Source organism: Oncorhynchus tshawytscha, linkage group LG01, assembly GCF_018296145.1.
Source record: "Oncorhynchus tshawytscha isolate Ot180627B linkage group LG01, Otsh_v2.0, whole genome shotgun sequence".
In the NCBI taxonomy this organism is placed as follows: Eukaryota; Metazoa; Chordata; class Actinopteri; order Salmoniformes; family Salmonidae; genus Oncorhynchus; species Oncorhynchus tshawytscha.
Genome location: NC_056429.1, coordinates 8,266,393 through 8,287,608, shown reverse-complemented (window position 1 = coordinate 8,287,608; position 21,216 = coordinate 8,266,393). Strand labels below are relative to the sequence as shown.

The 21,216-nt window shown below is 48.8% G+C and overlaps 1 protein-coding gene across 6 annotated transcripts in view; it reads right to left on the bottom strand.

Moving 5' to 3' along the window:
• Nucleotides 1–214: 214 nt before the first annotated feature.
• Nucleotides 215–21,216, bottom strand: part of LOC112266881 (zinc finger protein 609) — a 191,628-nt gene continuing 170,626 nt past the window's right edge. For all 6 annotated transcript variants that reach the window (XM_024444899.2, XM_024444816.2, XM_042325450.1 and 3 more), the window contains 6 exons: nt 20,465–20,552; nt 8,512–10,918; nt 7,916–8,324; nt 7,124–7,462; nt 5,873–5,951; nt 215–4,186 (listed from right to left, as the gene is read on the bottom strand). In XM_024444899.2, coding sequence (XP_024300667.1) covers nt 5,878–5,951; nt 7,124–7,462; nt 7,916–8,324; nt 8,512–10,918; nt 20,465–20,552 — 3,317 coding nt within the window. In that variant the 3' untranslated portion in view covers nt 215–4,186; nt 5,873–5,877. The remainder of the gene's footprint in view (nt 4,187–5,872; nt 5,952–7,123; nt 7,463–7,915; nt 8,325–8,511; nt 10,919–20,464; nt 20,553–21,216) is intronic.

Sequence of the window (21,216 nt, the reverse complement as noted above, 5' to 3'; positions counted from 1 at the left end):
ACGTTGACGCAATAAACCCGTATCACGTTGACGCAATAAACCCGTATCGCGTTGACGCAATAAACCCGTATCGTGTTGACGCAATAAACCCGTATCATGCTCATCATTAACCTGTATCATACGCATTAACTTAAGGGTTTCCTAATAACAACACCTATTGTGATCCTTTTCCTTCCCTGTGGAGAAAAAAAAGACAAGACAGATGGGACAGGAGTGATTGTCTCATAAAAAGATTTATTTTTTCGCCTAAATGTACAAAGGCAAGTTACAGCATTGTATAAAAAAAGACATGTGGCAATGTACACTTTACATAAGAGAGAAACCCTTGGGGGGGTAAGGGGGAGGGGCAAAGAGGGGGATGAACCAAAACAAAACATAGCAATTAAAAAAAGCTGTAAACATCTTTCTCTCAAGTACCGATGACTGATACTGAGCCACTGCTCTGGGGACGTGGGTTTAGGGGGGGTTTAGGGTTTAGGGGTGTGGGTTTAGGGGGCGGGCTTATGAATAAAGAAACAGGAAAAGGAAATCCCACAAGAACATTGTCCTCCCGCGGCGTGAGTAACACAAGGAATGACAGACTACCCAAGCACAGTGAGACAACATCTCAACAACGGCTGCTGTGGGAGTATGATCATTATCTAATTTCTCTGTCTGTATTAAAAAAATAAAAAAAAATCCCCAAACTCGATCCTCAAAAAAAAATGTATCAAGCACTTTTTTCCACGTATCGTAAAAAAACAAAACATTTTTCACCAGCAGAGGTCCTGGTTTAACAGACCCGTTAAATGACTATTAATATATAATCTGGTTCTGACCTCACCTCCCATCTCACTCCATACAGAACGTGTTAAAAGCATGGGCTCTTCTAACACGGGCTCTTCTCCCATTGTATGACAAGACATATTTCCAAACAAAACCTAAACCCTCCACTTCAGAGAAAAGGACAGGGGGGGGGGGAAATATAATCTGTGCCAGCATCCAATCAAGGCTGAGCATCAACAGTATTGTGGTGAGAGTAGGGCTTATCAACCAGGTCACCTGTCAACAACATTCATACAACAGTAACATATGAACTGACATCACTACAGGACAGAACCAAAGTCAACCTCGATGAGCCTACCATAGAAATAGAAGCAATAGAATGGTGTTCCAGACGTCATTGAACATTGACTTGAATGGAGATCCCCCTTTCTCTAGTGACTGGATCATTATGGATCCTACAGGCCTCTTATGTTAGTGTTGAGCAGGGGAATTCAACTGGAACGTGTCTGATTAGGAGAACTATTAGAGTATTACTGGAATGAATGGACTCTCCTACAGGGGGCAGTGCTCTGAGCACGGCCTATTTAATTGTTCATGATAGCGTTGGCCTGATCTCTTGGTGAATGAAACGCCACTTTGGTCTGTTTGAGGTCTGTTTCACCGCCGCTGCCACAACAAACGTGTCATTCCCATCGGCTTCGCTAAATCACATTTATGTATAAAACACACACACGCACACAAAAAAATTTAATTTATTAGTTCAGATTTCCTGTGCTGCTCTCCCAAGCACGCCAGATCCTTGAAGGGCAAGGAAAGCATCACGGCGAATCAGATTTACTGATTTACAGACAAGCGGTTGAGTGGGCGCTGTGCGGCTGCGGCAGGATTAATGGGGATCATTAGCAGGAGAAGAGTGGACGCGGTGATACCTCTCTATCACTCCTCTGTGGGCAGCTGCTCGGCCCTCAACCTTCGTCTATCCCGGCAGGTAGTAATAACAACACAAAGCATTCATGAGCAGTATCTCATGGAACCAAAAACAAACAAAAACAAGAGCAACAAATAAGTGAGGGTTAAAATGACAAGGTTGAAATGTGACTTGTTTTCCTTGAGGTCGAGGCGGCTTGGGAACGTGTGTGACGAGGGGACTAAAATGGCATCATGGGCTTCAAGAGTGGGGATACAGGCTACTGGTGGAGGGGTTAATAACAACAGAGGCTACTGAAGGGGTGGACTCCACAGTTTATCATATTGTATCAACAACGGAAAGGGGGGAGGCTAACAAGACAGAAAGCGTAGGACATTTTCCAATAGCGTCCAACAAAAAAACTAATTCCTCTGTACACTATAAACAGAAACCACAGTGAGAGGGGCAGAGATGGGGACAGTGTCCCAAAGCAAATTTGCATCTGACTTGATCCACTAGGAAGGACATTGTGCGGGGCTAATGTTTACACCATGCAGCCACACACAGACAGAGATAGTTGGAAAGGAGAGGGAGGTGAGAGGAGGTGGGCCTGCAGGAGAGACTCCATTTTGCAATTGCGCTCATTCACCAAAAAATTAACAGGGGCATGTGCCAACTCCCAGTAACACAGCACTCCACAACTAGAAGTCCTAGAATAAATATTACAGGAGAGAGCTGCCCGTCTCTCCATCACTACAGGCCAGAACAGAGGGAGAGAGCTGCCCGTCTCTCCTTCAATTCAGGCCAGAACAGAGGGAGAGAGCTGCCCGTCTCTCCATCACTACAGGCCAGAACAGAGGGAGAGTGAGTGCAGTCATATCTACTGAGCATCCTCTGACAGCTCTAGAGAGTTTCCCCTTTGTGTTCTTACACGTCCATTGATGAGGGAGAACTGCAGATAACCCATGATGCAGTTCGGTGAGAGACTAGCGACAGCCAGACTGTGGCTTGCAGACCGTTCTCATATAGCCATGTAGGTCCCAGACAGTGTGCATAAACAGACAAAACAAAAGCCTTGTGCACTTTACGACCTGGGCTGCCTGCCTGCCTGCCTGCCTGTCTGAGAACCCCTCTCCCCCTCCAGCCTCTGCAGTGCCCAGTGAAGATGGACGGCTGGATGGAACTAGAGGCAGCATCTGAAGAGTCTAGGCAGCTCCTCTGATTAGTGCAACCTGCCAGGTCACAGCTTGGAAAGCACCAGGATGGTACATCTCTGCTCCTCTCCGTTCCTCTTCTCTCTAAGCCAAAGTACCTCCAGGCACAAATATGTCCTCTCCCTTTAAGCCGGGGCCCTTGCTGAGCAGCTGGGATCTGGAGCAGATGCATTGGAGCTACTTTGTAAGCTGCATGACCCTTTGGGAAAGGAAACCAGGAGACAGCTGTCACCGCCACCACAGAAAGGCCAGTAGCGTTCAACACAGGGACAAACAGCCTAAGGAGTTTGTTTTACCACTGGGTGAGAGTGAGATGGAAACATGGTCGTCAAGCCAACAAGACAAAGAAAAAAACAATTCAAATAAACTGCTAAAATAATACAAAAACATGAATAGTGACGAGACTAATGCTGTGGAACGAACAACGCACGACAATAAAAAGCCTTGTACAAATAAAAAGCAACAAAACAACAAACACGGATAGTTTGACTCTCTGAATGAACTCAAGTAGGCAATTGATAACTTTTCACACAAAACAACTACAGATTCAACAGAGCGTGAACTTGAATGTTTCTCCTCCTGAAACTGAACAGAGGAAGAGGAGGGCTGTCTCTGTCAGTATTAAGGAGAAGAGCAGCTTCGGCTTGCATAGAAAGCCCAGAGTGGTGGAGAGGGATGGAGACAACGAAAACCAGTCGCTCCCCTTTCAGTCACCCCTCCTCTGGCCCAAACAACGACCCCCCCAAAAAAAAAAAAAAAACAGAATGAAAAAAATGGGTCCATTGCAATGAATGTCTCAAAATGTCCTCCGGGTCAGTGGGTAGTTTGGTGGATGAATGAAACAACCCAGAAGTCAAGCTGCAGCCCATTACTCTGAGTCTCAGGGTCAGCCATCAGTCCTATAGGTCCATATCTCTATGTAGTGATTTCTGATCGACCCCTGTCCCATCTGCACCCTCCACTTCCAATATGGCCGTCCGTGTGATAAGGCCTCACTCCATCAGAACGCGTCAGCCTCGTCAGGCCTCTCTCCTTTTAGTCCATCACGTGACTGGCTGGCCGGCCAGAGGAAAGGCCTCGGCAAGCCCTCAACCCAGCCACGGGAAGCCTTGCCGTAGGGTGGCCATCCCACTAGCGGAGGGAGGAGGAAGCAGAACAGCCGGAACAACCAGGCAGAAACTAAAAAAAACACACCAAACACCATTGAACTGATGTCTTAAAATGAGCTCTGCAGCAGGCTTCTTCGTGTGATCCAGTCACATGGCTCCAAGCAAGGTCGAGGTCAGCCAATCAGGTCTCCCTGTGGGGGAAAAAAAAAACAGACGGGGAGAGTTATATGACAACAATGCTAAGAATTTAACATCCACATTCAACAAGATGATTGGCCTGTAAACTTACATTGTAGTTGAGCCCTACAGATAACCGCACATACTGTATACACTGACACTTTCAATGTAATGTAGTTGATGTCGGATCATATTTTGTCCAGCAGAGGGCATCATAGACTGCAGTTTCATCAAACAACCAGAAATCCTTCTAGTCGTCAGACAGAAGCATTTATTTTTTGACTTAGAAAAAAAGAGAAAGAGATACACTACATGGTCAAAAGTATGTGGACACCCCTTCAAATTAGTGCATTCGGCTATTTCAGCCACACCCTTTGCAGACAGGTGTAAACAATTGAGCACACAGCCATGCAATCTGCATAGACAAACATTGGCAGTAGAATGGCCTTACTGAGGAGCTCAGTGACTTTCAACGTGGCACCGTCATAGGATGCAATCTTTCCAACTAGTCAGTTCATCAGATTTCTGCTCTGCTAGAGCTGCCCCGGTCAACTGTAAGTGCTGTTGCAACACTCACTGCCGAGTTCCAAACTGCCTCCGGAAGCAATGTCAGCACAAGAACTGTTCGTCGGGAGCTTCATGAAATGGGTTTCCATCACGAGGCTGCTGAGGGGAGGGACAGAGCAAATGGAATGGCATCAAACACCTGGAAACCATGTGTTTTGATGTATTTGATACCATTCTACTTACTCCGCTCCAGCCATTAACACGAGCCAGTTCTCCCCAATAAAAAGGTACCACCGATTTCCTGTAGTTTCCGTGGCCAAGCAGCCGCACGCAAGCCTAAGATCACCATGTGCAATGCCAAGTGTTGGCTGCAGTGGTGTAAAGCTCGCCACCATTGGACTCTGGAGCAGTGGAAACGCGTTCTCTGGAGTGACGAATCACGCTTTGCCATCTGGCAGTCTGACAGACAAATCTGGGTTTGGCGGATGCCAGGAGAACACTACCTTTACCAATGTATAGTGTCAACTGTAAAGTTTGTTGGAGGAGGAATAATGGTCTGGGGCTGTTTGTCATGGTTGGGGCTAGGCCCCTTAGTTCCAGTGAAGGGAAATCTTAACGCTACAGCATACAATGACATTCTAGACGATTCTGTGCTTTGGGGAAGTTTGGGGAAGGCCCTTTCCTGTTTCAGTATGACAATGCCCCCGTGCACAAAGCAAGGTCCGTATAGAAATGGTTTGTCAAGACCGGTGTGGAAGAACTTGACTGGGCTACACAGAGCCCTTACCTCAACCCCATCGAACACCTTTGTAATTAATTGTAACGCGAGCCAGGCCTAATCACCCAACATCAGTGCCCGACCTCACAATGCTCTTGTGGCTGAATGGAAGCAAGTCCCCGCAGGAATGTTCCAACATCTAGTGGAAAGCCTTCCCAGAAGAGTGGAGGCTGTTATAACAGCAAAGGTGGGACCAAATCCATGTTAATGCCCTCGATTTTGGATTGAGATGTTTGACAAGCAGGTGTCCACATACTTTTGTGGTGTAGCCATTTAGTGTAGCTATATTGACACTATTCTGGATCAAAGAGAATGTTTAAACATCAGGAAGAAACATATGTGTGTGTGTGTGTGTGTGTGTGTGTAAGCAGGGTCAGTTTGGGGCCATTTGTTGGAGGATCTGGTTCCTCCTTACCATTCTCATCTCCGTGCAGGGGGGTACATGGAGGGGGAGGAGGCTTGTTGACTGGCAACTATGGCTGATGAAGAGAGACCTGTGAAGGAAGAGCCACTAGTTAGATACACCTCCATATACTAATAACTCCAGATTTAGTCAATACACCAAAGTTACGGATGATATTTTGTTAATGTTTTCTTTTCTGTATTACTTTAGGTGGGAGAAAAAGTTCTTACAAAGTTATATCATTTCACAGTTAGGTGATTGCCATATAAAAGCGTTCTATTTGAGCAGCTAGCCAACGCTCTCCTATTTGAGCAGCTAGCCAACGCTGACGCTGTAGGCCGAGATGTGTCCTTGTGCGTTCTATTTGAGCAGCTAGCCAACGCTGTAGGCCGAGATGTGTCCTTGTGCGTTCTATTTGAGCAGCTAGCCAACGCTGTAGGCCGAGATGTGTCCTTGCGCGTTCTATTTGAGCAGCTAGCCAACACTGAAGGCCAAGATGTGTCCTTGCGCGTTCTATTTGAGTAGCTAGCCAACGCTGAAGGCCGAGATGTGTCCTTGCACGTTCTATTTGAGTAGCTAGCCAACGCTGTAGGCCGAGATGTGTCCTTGCGCATTCTATTTGAGTAGCTAGCCAACGCTGAAAGCCGAGATGTGTCCTTGCGCGTTCTATTTGAGCAGCTAGCCAACGCTGAAGGCCGAGATGTGTCCTTGCGTGTTCTATTTGAGCAGCTAGCCAATGCTGTAGGCCGAGATGTGTCCTTGCGTGTTCTATTTGAGCAGCTAGCCAATGCTGTAGGCCGAGATGTGTCCTTGCGCGTTCTATTTGAGCAGCTAGCCAACGCTGAAAGCCGAGATGTGTCCTTGCGTGTTCTATTTGAGCAGCTAGCCAATGCTGTAGGCCGAGATGTGTCCTTGCGTGTTCTATTTGAGCAGCTAGCCAACGCTGAAGGCCGAGATGTGTCCTTGCGCGTTCTATTTGAGCAGCTAGCCAACGCTGAAGGCCGAGATGTGTCCTTGCGTGTTCTATTTGAGCAGCTAGCCAACGCTGAAGGCCGAGATGTGTCCTTGCGTGTTCTATTTGAGCAGCTAGCCAATGCTGTAGGCCGAGATGTGTCCTTGCGTGTTCTATTTGAGCAGCTAGCCAACGCTGTAGGCTGAGATGTGTCCTTGTGCGTTCTATTTGAGCAGCTAGCCAAAGCTGTAGGCTGAGATGTGTCCTGGTGCTTGAGCTTGTTTGTAGGCGGGCGTCCAGCCATCACTTACCTGTGGCGTAGGACAGGTCGTACTGCCCCGAGAGCAGCGGGTAGCCCAGGTGGTGATGGGAAGGCATGATGCGCTGCGAGGGAGAGGAACGCGGCCGGTCCAAGTCTCGCTCGCGCTCGGCCACAGCGCGCTCCCGTTCCCTTTCATGCGAGGAGGTCTTGTCGCCAACCGTGGGCGACTTGCTCTTGTACTGGCTGGCGTGCTGCTGAAGGATGTCCAGGGCCTTGGCCTCGGAGGACGACTTGCCACTGACCGTGGGGCTGGCGCGCGCTGCCTTCTCGCCACCTTCCTCGCCCGGCCCCATCTTACTACCATAGGGGGAGAATGAGTAGTAGGACCCTGTCGGTGAGAGAGGACGTTAAACACCATGACACCAGAGTCATTAAGTGTTCCCATTTACAATCAAACAAACATGAAAATTAATGCATATCAGTGTTCATTCATTATTTTATTATTATTTTTTCAATTTTGTACATCATCATAATACAGATTTGAACAATCCAATGGCATAGCTGTATGTACAGTGCATTCAGAAATACTTCTATAAATAAGATACTTGCTTTTTATTTTGAAAACATTTGTCAAAAATTCAAAATAACCTGTTTTCGCTTTGTCATTATGGGGTATTGTGATGTCATTATGGGGTATTGTGTGCAGATTGATGATGGAAAAAAAGCCATTTAATCCATTTTAGAATAAGGCTGTAAACGTAACAAAATGTGGAAAAGGGGAAGGGGTCTGAATATTTTCCCGAATGCACTGTATCCTGTTAGCTGTAGCATTAACTCTTACCAGGGTAGTTCTGCATCATGACTGATGGCATCCCACGGTAGCCCGGGTGGCTGGGGTCATACCCCTGGCCGTAAGCGTAGGCTCCATGCATGTAAGGCATGTAGCCTTGGTGCTGGGCCATGGGAGAGGAGAACTGCATGTGGCCAGCGGTGGCCCTTGGGTCCTTTCCCACCCCCCGGTGTTCCTCCAAGGCCAAAGACAACCGGGGCTCAACCCCCTCTTTGCTCTCCTCCTTCGGAGTGGGGTCTTTGGGCCGAGCCCTCTCGTCCCTGCCCTCCTTGCCCTTTCGGTCTCTGTCCCGCTCTCCTCGGTCTCTGTCTCTTTCCCTGTGGCGCTCCACATCCTGTGGTTTCTGGGCCTCAGGGTATTTGCTGGGGTAGAGGTAAGGCCACAGCCGCGAGTCAGGCTCCTGAAAACAACACAAAACATCTCATTACAGACATCTCATCAGTTGTGTCCTACAAAAATGAACCTTCACTTAAACATTTCCCAGAATACACAAACCAGCATGCACTTCTACTCAGTTTTATAGTGATCATTAGACATACATTTGTCCAATCACAATCGGCCGATTCAAACACAACGTGTTAGGTTACCTGTCTGTACCACATGGCCTGTTCCATGGCCGAGGGCCTGCCGGACTCCATGCCCGCCTTGGGTTCATCCCCCTTCCCGTGGTGCCCTCCTTCACTCAGCTTCATCTTCAGCCCTTCAGCCTGCTGGGCCGGCGCCTTGGCGTCCTCCCCCTTGGGCATGATGACCGATGACTTGGTCTGCTCCGAGGAGGACGAGGGCTCTTTGGGTGGCTTGCCCTGGTGCGGCCCGCCTTTGCCCAGGTCTGTGACACTGGGAGCCTTGGACAGGGTGGGGGGCACCAAAGCCTTCTGCTTCCATTCCTCACCCCGCTCCTTCCCTGAGGAGCCCTCTCGCTCTCGCTCCTTTCCAGCAGCATCTGATTTCTTCTCTGCGGCGCGGTGCTGCTCAGCTACCACCTGCCTCTGCCGCTCATCGTACTGCTGCCGGTAGGCCGGGTTGGTGTTCAGCAGGTGGTTGTGGTAGGCCTGGTCCGGGTGGTAGGCGTACGGGGGAACGTAGGCATACTGGTTGTAGTAGAGAGGCTGCATATACATGTTGGAGCGCTGCTGGATGACCGAGGCCTGTTGCTGCTGCTGTTGCCCCGGTCCAGAGGTACCTATCTCGGGCTTACGCTCCTCCTGCTGCTCCTGCTTGACCTTACGCTCCTCCTGCTGCTCCTGCTTGACCTTACGCTCCTCCTGCTCCTCTTTTTTCACCTTGACCTGGGCCCCCTCCTGTTGTGTGCCCCCCGTGGCTGACACCCCCGGGCTAGGGTTAGGGTTGGCGTAGTTTGGGGAGTAATAATTTTCGTAGCCGGGATAGTAGGGGGACTCCTTGCTGGCTGTTTGGGTGGGGAACAGGGACTTCTTGGCCCCCTCTCGGGTGGCCTGCTCCTCGGACTTGACTCCCTTGACGCCCTCCACCCGGCCCTCGCCATCCTCGCCCGCGTCTGAGATGTCAGAGTAGGCCGGGCTGTTGGTCTTCACCGAGGAGTTGTCGGCTCCGTTCTGTGTGACCACATGGAGTGGGGTGAGGGGCTGGGCCATGCCTCCAGCCTCTATCCTGCTGGCCACACCGATGGAGGGACTGGGAGCGTTGTCGGTAAAGCTGTAGATCTTGTCTGCCTCGGCCTTGATGCTAGCCAGCCGGCTCTGGTGGGGGTCTGATGAGCCGTTCAGCAGCCCGTCGCCTTTGCTCCCCGGGTCCGAAGATTCAGAGTACGGGCTCTTGCCTTCCTCTGGCTTTCCCCCTTTCCCTTTGGGGCTATCTCCCTCCTTTCCTGCCTCCTTCTTCTTCTTGTCTTTCTTCTTCTTGTCCTTGGAGCTGCTCAGCACTGGGTTCACAGACGAGGGGTCTCCCAGGGCCGAGGGCTTGGGCTGGATCGCTTTCAGCTGTGGGCTCTTGGGGATAGACTGTACTGCTGAACTAATGGCAGGGGTGGAGCCAGGGCTGGCTGCAGGGAAGCCGCCTGCCGTCTGTAGGGAGTAGAGTTGCTGAGGTGGTATGGTCGGGGCGATGGGCCGCGTTAACTTCATGCCCTTCTGGGCCAGCTTGTCTGCCTTGGAGCCGCTACCCATCTTCTTGGCTTTGTCCTTCTTGTCGTCCATGCCGTCGTTGCTGGCCTCGTCCGTTAGGCAGGGCCCATCCTCACAGCCATCCATGGGCATGCCCCCTGCCTCTAGATCGACCTCGCAGGGCTTCTTTTTACCCTGCTTGGAGCCAAACTTACCCGAGGAGGGTGACGGAGTCTGGGCCTCAAAGCCCCTACCCTTTGGCGTGACTGAGCGAGCCGGTGACAGGCAGCCCTTTTGAGAGATGGAGGCCCCATTGCAGCTGCTCGGATCGGGGTGGAGCGTAGAGTCCTCCCCGTACTCACTGTCACCGTCCATGTCCAGCTTGATGTCATCATCATTGTGGGCACGGGCCTGGTGGTACTTGAGGCCATTAATGTGCTTGTACTTCTTGTTGCAGTTGGGGTGCGGGCAGTCAATGAGCACCGGCGAAGGGCAGTTGCGGTCGAGTTGCTGTGGGGGCAGTGGTTCCATCTTTATGCTGGGTTTGCCAGGGAGGAGAGTGTGAGGCGGCTGGGGCACTCCTCCAGGGCCGCTGTTGGAGTTGGTGCGCATGCGTTTGCTGCCCTTGGTGTCCTCCGAACTGGAGTTGGGCTCCATGTCTGAGGCAGGCTTGTTCTTGCGCTTGTTAGCCGACGAAGGGCTGGCTTTGACGTCTTCTGTGTTGCTGTTGGGCGGCGTGCCCCGTCGGCTCTTGCTGCTGCTGTTGGCGGCGCGCGTCTTGCTGGTGCCGCTGCCCTTGTTATCCGACGAGTTGCTGTTCTCATTGACGGGTGTGTTTCCGTTAGGCCTCATCCTCTTCCCCCGGCCCCGGCCGTTCCTCATCTCCATGTCACTGGTGGGGGACTCACAGAACCTAGAGGAAAACCAAAGCCAGAGAATTAAAACCTATCCGCCATTAATACCCCACCACAATAACAGAGCCTCAAACCAGAGAACTCACTGCCCTCATCAATCCCCACCACAATAACAGAGCCTCAAACCAGAGAACTCACTGCCCTCATCAACCCTCACCACAATAACAGAGCCTCAAACCAGAGAACTCACTGCCCTCATCAACCCTCACCACAATAACAGAGCCTCAAACCAGAGAACTCACTGCCCTCATCAACCCTCACCACAATAACAGAGCCTCAAACCAGAGAACTCACTGCCCTCATCAACCCTCACCACAATAACAGAGCCTCAAACCAGAGAACTCACTGCCCTCATCAACCCTCACCACAATAACAGAGCCTCAAACCAGAGAACTCACTGCCCTCATCAACCCTCACCACAATAACAGAGCCTCAAACCAGAGAACTCACTGCCCTCATCAACCCTCACCACAATAACAGAGCCTCAAACCAGAGAACTCACTGCCCTCATCAACCCTCACCACAATAACAGAGCCTCAAACCAGAGAACTCACTGCCCTCATCAACCCTCACCACAATAACAGAGCCTCAAACCAGAGAACTCACTGCCCTCATCAACCCCCACCACAATAACAGAGCCTCAAACCAGAGAACTCACTGCCCTCATCAACCCTCACCACAATAACAGAGCCTCAAACCAGAGAACACTGCCCACATCAACCCTCACCACAATAACAGAGCCTCAAACCAGAGAACACTGCCCTCATCACTCCCCACCACAGTAACAGAGCCTCAAACCAGAGAACTCACCAATCCCCACCAACAGCCAATAGATAGTATTGTTTTAATATCTAGCTTCTAAGTAAAGCTGGTGAACCACTCCACGGAGCTCTCACAATCCTGTTGCTATTCTCAGTCTCTGAATCATCCCCGCTCCGAGAAGGGCTATTACTAGCGGCTCTGGGAGAGGACCTGCGACAGATTCTGATCCTCTCCTTATCCCCCAATCTCAACAGCCCAGTGTGTTCTGACAGATCGCCAAGCGCCACAGGGCTTGACAGGATTAGGCAACGTTGATCAGATAGGAGATAACATCCTGCCTTTACACAACAGCCAACAGGGGCTAGAGAGAGAGGTAACGAGAGAGAGAGAGGGGTAGCGCGAGAGACAGGGGTAGCGTGAGAGAGCGAGAGGGGTAAGGAGAGAAAGGGAGATGTAACTAGAGATAGGTAACAAGAAGGAGAGAGAGGTAACGAGAGAGAGGGGAAATGAGAAAGAGCGAGAGAGGAGAAATGAGAGAGAGACAAAGAGGTTGGCAAGAGAGAGAGACAAAGAGGTGGGCTAGAGAGAGAGACAAAGAGGTGGGCTAGAGAGAGAGAGACAAAGAGATGAGTGAGAGAGAGAGACAAAGAGGTGGGCGAGAGAGAGAGACAAAGAGGTGGGCGAGAGAGAGACAAAGAGGTGGGCGAGAGAGAGAGACAGAGGTGGACGAGAGAGAGAGAGACAGAGGTGGACGAGAGAGAGAGAGACAGAGGTGGACGAGAGAGAGAGAGACAGAGGTGGACGAGAGAGAGAGACAGAGGTGGACGAGAGAGAGAGAGACAGAGGTGGACGAGAGAGAGAGAGACATGCTCAACTTGAGCTCCTGATATATTTCATATTTTTTTCTTCATAAAATGAGATTAACACTCAAATCTAAAAAGAATTTCAGACAAGTGATGAACAACAACTCTATTCATTCAGAATAGAAAAAAAGTTACTTTGCGCCTCAAGTTTTGACTCGAGCTAGCCAGCATGCTAACAAGCTAGCCAGCATGCTAACAAGCTTATCAGAAGTAACCTAGCAAGGGGAGTTAATACAACTACATCAAACGACCAAACTGAGTGAGTAAACCAAAAAGGAGACGGACTAACTTTAAACATATCTTCTGTTTTTTTGTGTCAAGATTTGTCACTCTTTTTGCTGGTTTTTTGGCAACAGCAGCAGACGAACAAATCGGTTGCCATGGCAACGGGGCAGCAGAACAGAGCAGCAGCAGTAGTAGCAGAGCCCACAAGCACCATGTCCCCACTCCTCCTCAGCACTGAGTCCATGCTCTACCCTCCAGAGGCCAAAAATAACAATGAGCTAACAACAATGAGCTAATAACAAAGCTTTTAAACAGACACTACTACAGGGGAGGCCAGAAACCCTTTTCGCAGACCTCTACAAAAACGGTGATGTGAGTAATCTCATCTTCCTCACTGACCAGCCAAATGCATGGCGCTCAGCAGTGTGCTCTCACTACCCATCCATAAAGAAAGAGGGAATCTGTAATGGGTGGAAGCTGAAAATCAAAGAGACAGATGACCCTGACAGCACCACGATAACAATCAACCTCTACAAGACTGGGACTGTCATGGTGCAAGGTAACATTAGGCTCACTCTCATAAGGAGAGAGCAGAGAAAGATAAGGACACCACCAGTGACATGCCCTCCCACCAGACAAACTCCACCAGCACCACCCTCACCCCTACTATCCCCACCCAAGGAGGCACATCCAGCACCTCTCTTCCCACCATAGTGGAGGATATGCCCCAGGAGGAGAGCGACCCCCTCAGTGCAGAGCAGGCTCAGGCCCTCCTCACCACCATGGCTGCATGAGGGATGAGTTCACCAGACTGGAGGTGGTCCTGCTGAGGGCGAGCGTGAACAAACAGCAACCAGACAACCACACCTTTGAGGAGCTCCTAACCAAGGTGAGGACAGAGAAGGACAGCAGCCTTGCAACACAGCTGAAAGAGGTTCAGCAAGAGAGAGACGGACTCAAGAGAGAGCTGGCTGATCTAACAAAGGAGGTGAGAGCTGGCTGATCTAACAAAGGAGGTGAGAGAGCTGGCTGATCTAACAAAGGAGGTGAGAGCTGGCTGATCTAACAAAGGAGGTGAGAGCTGGCTGATCTAACAAAGGAGGTGAGAGCTGGCTGATCTAACAAAGGAGGTGAGAGCTGGCTGATCTAACAAAGGAGGTGAGAGAGCTGGCTGATCTAACAAAGGAGGTGAGAGAGCTGGCTGATCTAACAAAGGAGGAGAGAGCTGGCTGATCTAACAAAGGAGGTGAGAGCTGGCTGATCTAACAAAGGAGGTGAGAGAGCTGGCTGATCTAACAAAGGAGGTGAGAGAGCTGGCTGATCTAACAAAGGAGGTGAGAGAGCTGGCTGATCTAACAAAGGAGGTGAGAGCTGGCTGATCTAACAAAGGAGGTGAGAGAGCTGGCTGATCTAACAAAGGAGGTGAGAGCTGGCTGATCTAACAAAGGAGGTCCAAAAAGAGCAGTAGTAATAACGATCTGACCACACTAAGAGAGGACAGGCTGCAGGAGAGAAAGAGAACAGAGGACAGGCTGCAGGAGAGAAAGAGAACAGAGGACAGACTGCAGGAGAGAAAGAGAACAGAGGACAGACTGCAGGAGAGAAAGAAAAGAGGACAGACTGCAGGAGAGAAAGAGAACAGAGGACAGGCTGCAGGAGAGAAAGAGAACAGAGGACAGACTGCAGGAGAGAAAGAAAAGAGGACAGACTGCAGGAGAGAAAGAGAACAGAGGACAGACTGCAGGAGAGAAAGAGAACAGAGGACAGACTGCAGGAGAGAAAGATAACAGAGGACAGACTGCAGGAGAGAAAGAGAACAGAGGACAGACTGCAGGAGAGAAAGATAACAGAGGACAGACTGCAGGAGAGAAAGAGAACAGGACAGACTGCAGGAGAGAAAGAGAACAGGACAGACTGCAGGAGAGAAAGAAAACAGGACAGACTGCAGGAGAGAAAGATAACAGAGGACAGACTGCAGGAGAGAAAGATAACAGAGGACAGACTGCAGACACAGCCTGTCTTTGTCTCTCCCTAGACACAAAAGGAGAAAGGTGTGGTGCCCAACAACGCAGAGGGCCATGGGGCTGCTTGACAAGGCCCATCTCGGGTCGCCAAGCCACATAATCATACACATCGGAAGCAACGACCTGCGTGCTCAGCAGGAGTGGGTGGCGACTGCACTACGTGGAGTGATTGCGAAGGCCTGCGCAATCTTCCCCAAATCAAGAATCGTTATGTCAACCCTTCTACAGAGGAAGGACTTCCACCCTGCCACAATCCAAAGAATAAACACCAGCCTCTCCCGGGACTGTGCCCTGCGACCCAATGTACACCTGGCCCACCATCCCACCCTCGATCTGGACTGTGCCCTGCGACCCAATGTACACCTGGCCCACCCTCCCACCCTCGATCTGGACTGTGCCCTGCGACCCAATGTACACCTGGCCCACCATCCCACCCTCGATCTGGACTGTGCCCTGCGACCCAATGTACACCTGGCCCACCATCCCACCCTCGATCTGGACTGTGCCCTGCGACCCAATGTACACCTGGCCCACCATCCCACCCTCGATCTGGACTGTGCCCTGCGACCCAATGTACACCTGGCCCACCATCCCACCCTCGATCTGGACTGTGCCCTGCGACCCAATGTACACCTGGCCCACCATCCCACCCTCGATCTGGACTGTGCCCTGCGACCCAATGTACACCTGGCCCACCATCCCACCCTCGATCTGGACTGTGCCCTGCGACCCAATGTACACCTGGCCCACCATCCCACCCTCGATCTGGACTGTGCCCTGCGACCCAATGTACACCTGGCCCACCATCCCACCCTCGATCTGGACTGTGCCCTGCGACCCAATGTACACCTGGCCCACCATCCCACCCTCGATCTGGACCGTCTCTATGACCATGTTCACCTGTACAGGGAGACAGTCCCCATCCTTGCCAAGACTCTCAAGGATGTCACTTTAAACCGCAGTCCGACAATTAACTTTAACTTACGGATGAGCCCCCACTTGTCACAGGCCGGCTCATAGCCTGTGGCAAAAATGAGGGGACGCGAACAACAGGTATAGGCCAATTAAAACATGTTCTTTATTATAAACAAAACTATTAACTTTAAACTAAGAAAAAGGAATGAGGTGTGGAAGTATCATAATGTAAGGTGTTTGTAAAGTGCAGGGATGCGTGAATCTGTGTGTGAATGACTGAGTGAAAACTATGCAAAACTACAAAAGAACAAACAAAACAGGTTCATACCTGGAGGAGCGGAGAGAGAGAGGTGATTAGTGACAGTTTAAATACTCTGATCCCAGGTGACTCCAATCACTAACGACCCTCCTCTGCCTGCAGGAGGAGCCGCCCCTGCAATGCAGAGGAGGGGCTGTGACAGTCCTCCACCCAGGAACAGCGGAGCAATCTCCACCCCACCGAGATCACCGAGACAACACTACGGACCAGCACCCTGGAACCCCCAGCCACGACCACAGCACCACCAACCTCAATGCCGACCACAGCCAGCGCAGCACAGACCACCCCAGCCCAGCTTCAGACCCACCCAGACGAGGCCCACCCCCCCTGCCCCCCACCGCAGACCCACACCTGGAGGAGCCACAGCCCAGCAGGCAGAGCTACGCACAGGCTGTGAGAGGAGCAACTGGCCCAGCACCCACCAACCAAATGAGTGACATCAAACAAATGCTGACATGTGATAGGTCGAGGGTCACGGTAAGATGAGCACAAGAACTCCACCCTCCTCACACTACATCCATCCAAGTGGCATGACACAAAACCTTAAAACGATAAACAAATCACAATTGCATAATAAGAGTTTACGTTAATTGAAAAATCCTATTTTAATAGTTCTTGTAGGATTGTGAGTGTTTGTCTCATTTTGAAAGTAAAGAAAAAACAGTTATGAAATCTTTTTAGAAACCCAGACTTCCTGAAATAAATTACTGATGTTGATATTGTAGTACTACAGGAAACATGGTGCAGAGTTGATGTTTCCCCTGGCTGTCCACTAGGTTACAGGGAGATAATCCTACCATCCACTAAATGAAAAGGAATCACACAGAGCTGTCCACTAGGTTACAAGGAGATAATCCTACCATCCACTAAATGAAAAGGAATCACACAGAGCTGTCCACTAGGTTACAAGGAGATAATCCTACCATCCACTAAATTAAAAGGAATCAGACAGAGCTGTCCACTAGGTTACAGGGAGATAATCCTACCATCCACTAAATGAAAAGGAATCACACAGAGCTGTCCACTAGGTTACAAGGAGATAATCCTACCATCCACTAAATGAAAAGGAATCACACAGAGCTGTCCACTAGGTTACAAGGAGATAATCCTACCATCCACTAAATTAAAAGGAATCACACAGAGCTGTCCACTAGGTTACAAGGAGATAATCCTACCATCCACTAAATGAAAAGGAATCACACAGAGCTGTCCACTAGGTTACAGGGAGATAATCCTACCATCCACTAAATGAAAAGGAATCACACAGAGCTGTCCACTAGGTTACAGGGAGATAATCCTACCATCCACTAAATGAAAAGGAATCACACAGAGCTGTCCACTAGGTTACAGGGAGATAATCCTACCATCCACTAAATGAAAAGGAATCACACAGAGGTCCACTAGGTTACAGGGAGATAATCCTGCCATCCACTAAATGAAAAGGAATCACACAGAGCTGTCCACTAGGTTACAGGGAGATAATCCTACCATCCACTAAATGAAAAGGAATCACACAGAGCTGTCCACTAGGTTACAGGGAGATAATCCTACCATCCACTAAATGAAAAGGAATCACACAGAGCTGTCCACTAGGTTACAGGGAGATAATCCTACCATCCACTAAATTAAAAGGAATCAGACAGGGCAGAGACTCTGTACCAGTATCCCCTGTATATAGCCTCCACATTGACTCTGTACCGGAACACCCGTAGGTCTACTACACCTGTTGTATTCAGCATTTCACTGTAAGGTCTACTACACCTGTTGTATTCAGCATTTCACTGTAAGGTCTACTACACCTGTTGTATTCAGCATTTCACTGTAAGGTCTACTACACCTGTTGTATTCAGCATTTCACTATAAGGTCTACTACACCTGTTGTATTCAGCATTTCACTGTAAGGTCTACTACACCTGTTGTATTCAGCATTTCACTATAAGGTCTACTACACCTGTTGTATTCAGCATTTCACTATAAGGTCTACTACACCTGTTGTATTCAGCATTTCACTATAAGGTCTACTACACCTGTTGTATTCAGCATTTCACTATAAGGTCTACTACACCTGTTGTATTCAGCATTTCACTGTGAGGTCTACTACACCTGTTGTATTCAGCATTTCACTATAAGGTCTACTACACCTGTTGTATTCAGCATTTCACTATAAGGTCTACTACACCTGTTGTATTCAGCATTTCACTGTGAGGTCTACTACACCTGTTGTATTCAACATTTCACGGTAAGGTCTACTACACCTGTTGTATTCAGCATTTCACTGTGAGGTCTACTACACCTGTTGTATTCAGCATTTCACTGTAAGGTCTACTACACCTGTTGTATTCAGCATTTCACTGTAAGGTCTACTACACCTGTTGTATTCAGCATTTCACTGTAAGGTCTTCTACACCTGTTGTATTCAGCATTTCACTGTGAGGTCTACTACACCTGTTGTATTCAGCATTTCACTGTGAGGTCTACTACACCTGTTGTATTCAGCATTTCACTGTGAGGTCTACTACACCTGTTGTATTCAGCATTTCACTGTGAGGTCTACTACACCTGTTGTATTCAGCATTTCACTGTAAGGTCTACTACACCTGTTGTATTCAGCATTTCACTGTGAGGTCTACTACACCTGTTGTATTCAGCATTTCACTGTGCGGTCTACTACACCTGTTGTATTCAGCATTTCACTATAAGGTCTACTACACCTGTTGTATTCAGCATTTCACTGTGAGGTCTACTACACCTGTTGTATTCAGCATTTCACTGTGAGGTCTACTACACCTGTTGTATTCAGCATTTCACTGTGAGGTCTACTACACCTGTTGTATTCAGCATTTCACTGTGAGGTCTACTACACCTGTTGTATTCAGCATTTCACTGTGAGGTCTACTACACCTGTTGTATTCAGCATTTCACTGTGAGGTCTACAACACCTGTTGTATTCGGCATTTCACTGTAAGGTCTACTACACCTGTTGTATTCAGCATTTCACTGTAAGGTCTACTACACCTGTTGTATTCAGCATTTCACTGTAAAGTCTACTACACCTGTTGTATTCAGCATTTCACTGTAAGGTCTACTACACCTGTTGTATTCAGCATTTCACTGTAAGGTCTACTACACCTGTTGTATTCAGCATTTCACTGTAAGGTCTACTACACCTGTTGTATTCAGCATTTCACTGTAAGGTCTACTACACCTGTTGTATTCAGCATTTCACTGTAAGGTCTACTACACCTGTTGTATTCAGCATTTCACTGTAAGGTCTACTACACCTGTTGTATTCAGCATTTCACTGTGAGGTCTACACCTGTTGTATTCAGCATTTCACTGTAAGGTCTACTACACCTGTTGTATTCAGCATTTCACTGTAAGGTCTACTACACCTGTTGTTTTCAGCATTTCACTGTTCGGTCTACTACACCTGTTGTATTCAGCATTTCACTGTAAGGTCTACTACACCTGTTGTATTCAGCATTTCACTGTAAGGTCTACTACACCTGTTGTATTCAGCATTTCACTGTAAGGTCTACTACACCTGTTGTATTCAGCATTTCACTGTGCGGTCTACTACACCTGTTGTATTCAGCATTTCACTATAAGGTCTACTACACCTGTTGTATTCGGCATTTCACTATAAGGTCTACTACACCTGTTGTATTCATCATCATGTGACTAATAACATTGGATTACAGGGTGACACACAACGCGATGGAGATGCAGGACTATTACTTACATCACTATGGTCATTGTTCATCTTCCTCGCCAACACACGGTGAAGAAGCAATGACCTACCAACTCTTTTAGGGCCCGTATTGTCTTATAGATATTTGATCAATTATTTATTGTCAAAATAGAGGTTTGATTGATAATACTACCTGATTCTGTTGCACAGATAGCTTAGTACCTATTGATAATACTACCTGATTCTGTTGCACAGATAGCTTAGTACCTATTGATAATCCTACCTGATTCTGTTGCACAGATAGCTTACTACCTATTGATATTACTACCTGATTCTGTTGCACAGATAGCTTTCAAGCTTTTGAACATTGTTGAGGACACTCAGACCCAGCAGGCTGTGGACAGACCAGTGGGGTGTTTAGTAGAGAAGTCTATAAAAGGCTCAGACAGCTCTGTGATGCTGAGGACAGGATAGATGGCAGAGGAGAAAAATCATTCCAACTCTCGTTGTTGCATTTCGAAAGCCCTGTGTCAGCGGGGAGGGGGAAGCTTCGGAGACGTTACCCAAGGATATTTCATTCATAATGGCCCCCGAGCAAAGGAAAAGCTATGGAGGGGGGAAATATGCCCTCAAGACAACCAATATGTCAGTTTTCAAGTGTCTGACCGACTGAATGTTCAGTTTGAAAGGGTGTGTGTGTGTGTGTGAATGTGTGTCAATGATTAGTTGTGAGAGTTCCTGTTTACCTTGGCGGGGCCCAGTTGTGTCTGGTGCAGTCCAGGAGGGTGCCGACATAGGTCTTGTTTCTCCAGGTCACGTTAACTACCAGCATGCCTGGGAACAGAGAGGGGGAGAGAAGGAATGATGATCACAGAGGAACTGTCATCATGTCTTCCTTCATCAGTCAAGGGGTGTAAACCCATCCTGCCTTCTAGTGAGTCCTCGCCACTGTGCTCCCTGCCTCTGCACTGCTCTGAGCTTTTCATCTTATTTATAAGCCACTGTGACATCTGCTGATGTAAAAAAAAAGGGCTTTATAAATACATTTGATTGATTGAACACTTAATGAAGAGTGATATTAGCATAGCATGACAACTTTCATCCCAAATACTGTCAGCATGGACAGTATAGGCTAGTAAATAGGGAAATCCCAATACCAAGGTGCCGATACGTTATGTACTGTGATTCTCACCATACGTATTGCGATTCAATACTGTGATTTATACTGTGATACTGAGATTCGATGTTCCAAACATATGTCTGCTGCAGAGGGATGAGCGAGAGAGCGAGAGAGAGAGAGAGAGAGCGAGAGAGAGAGAGAGAGAGAGAGAGAGAGAGAGAGAGAGAGAGAGACGTGAGAAAAACAAGTTTTGATCAGTCAGGGAAATAAAATGTGCCAAAAACAAATTGGCTTCCTGTTTTGAAAACATGGAGAACAAGAAACCTACTGGAGTTTTGGTGCAGGTACAGCCGACTAGCACAAACATAATATTGAGAT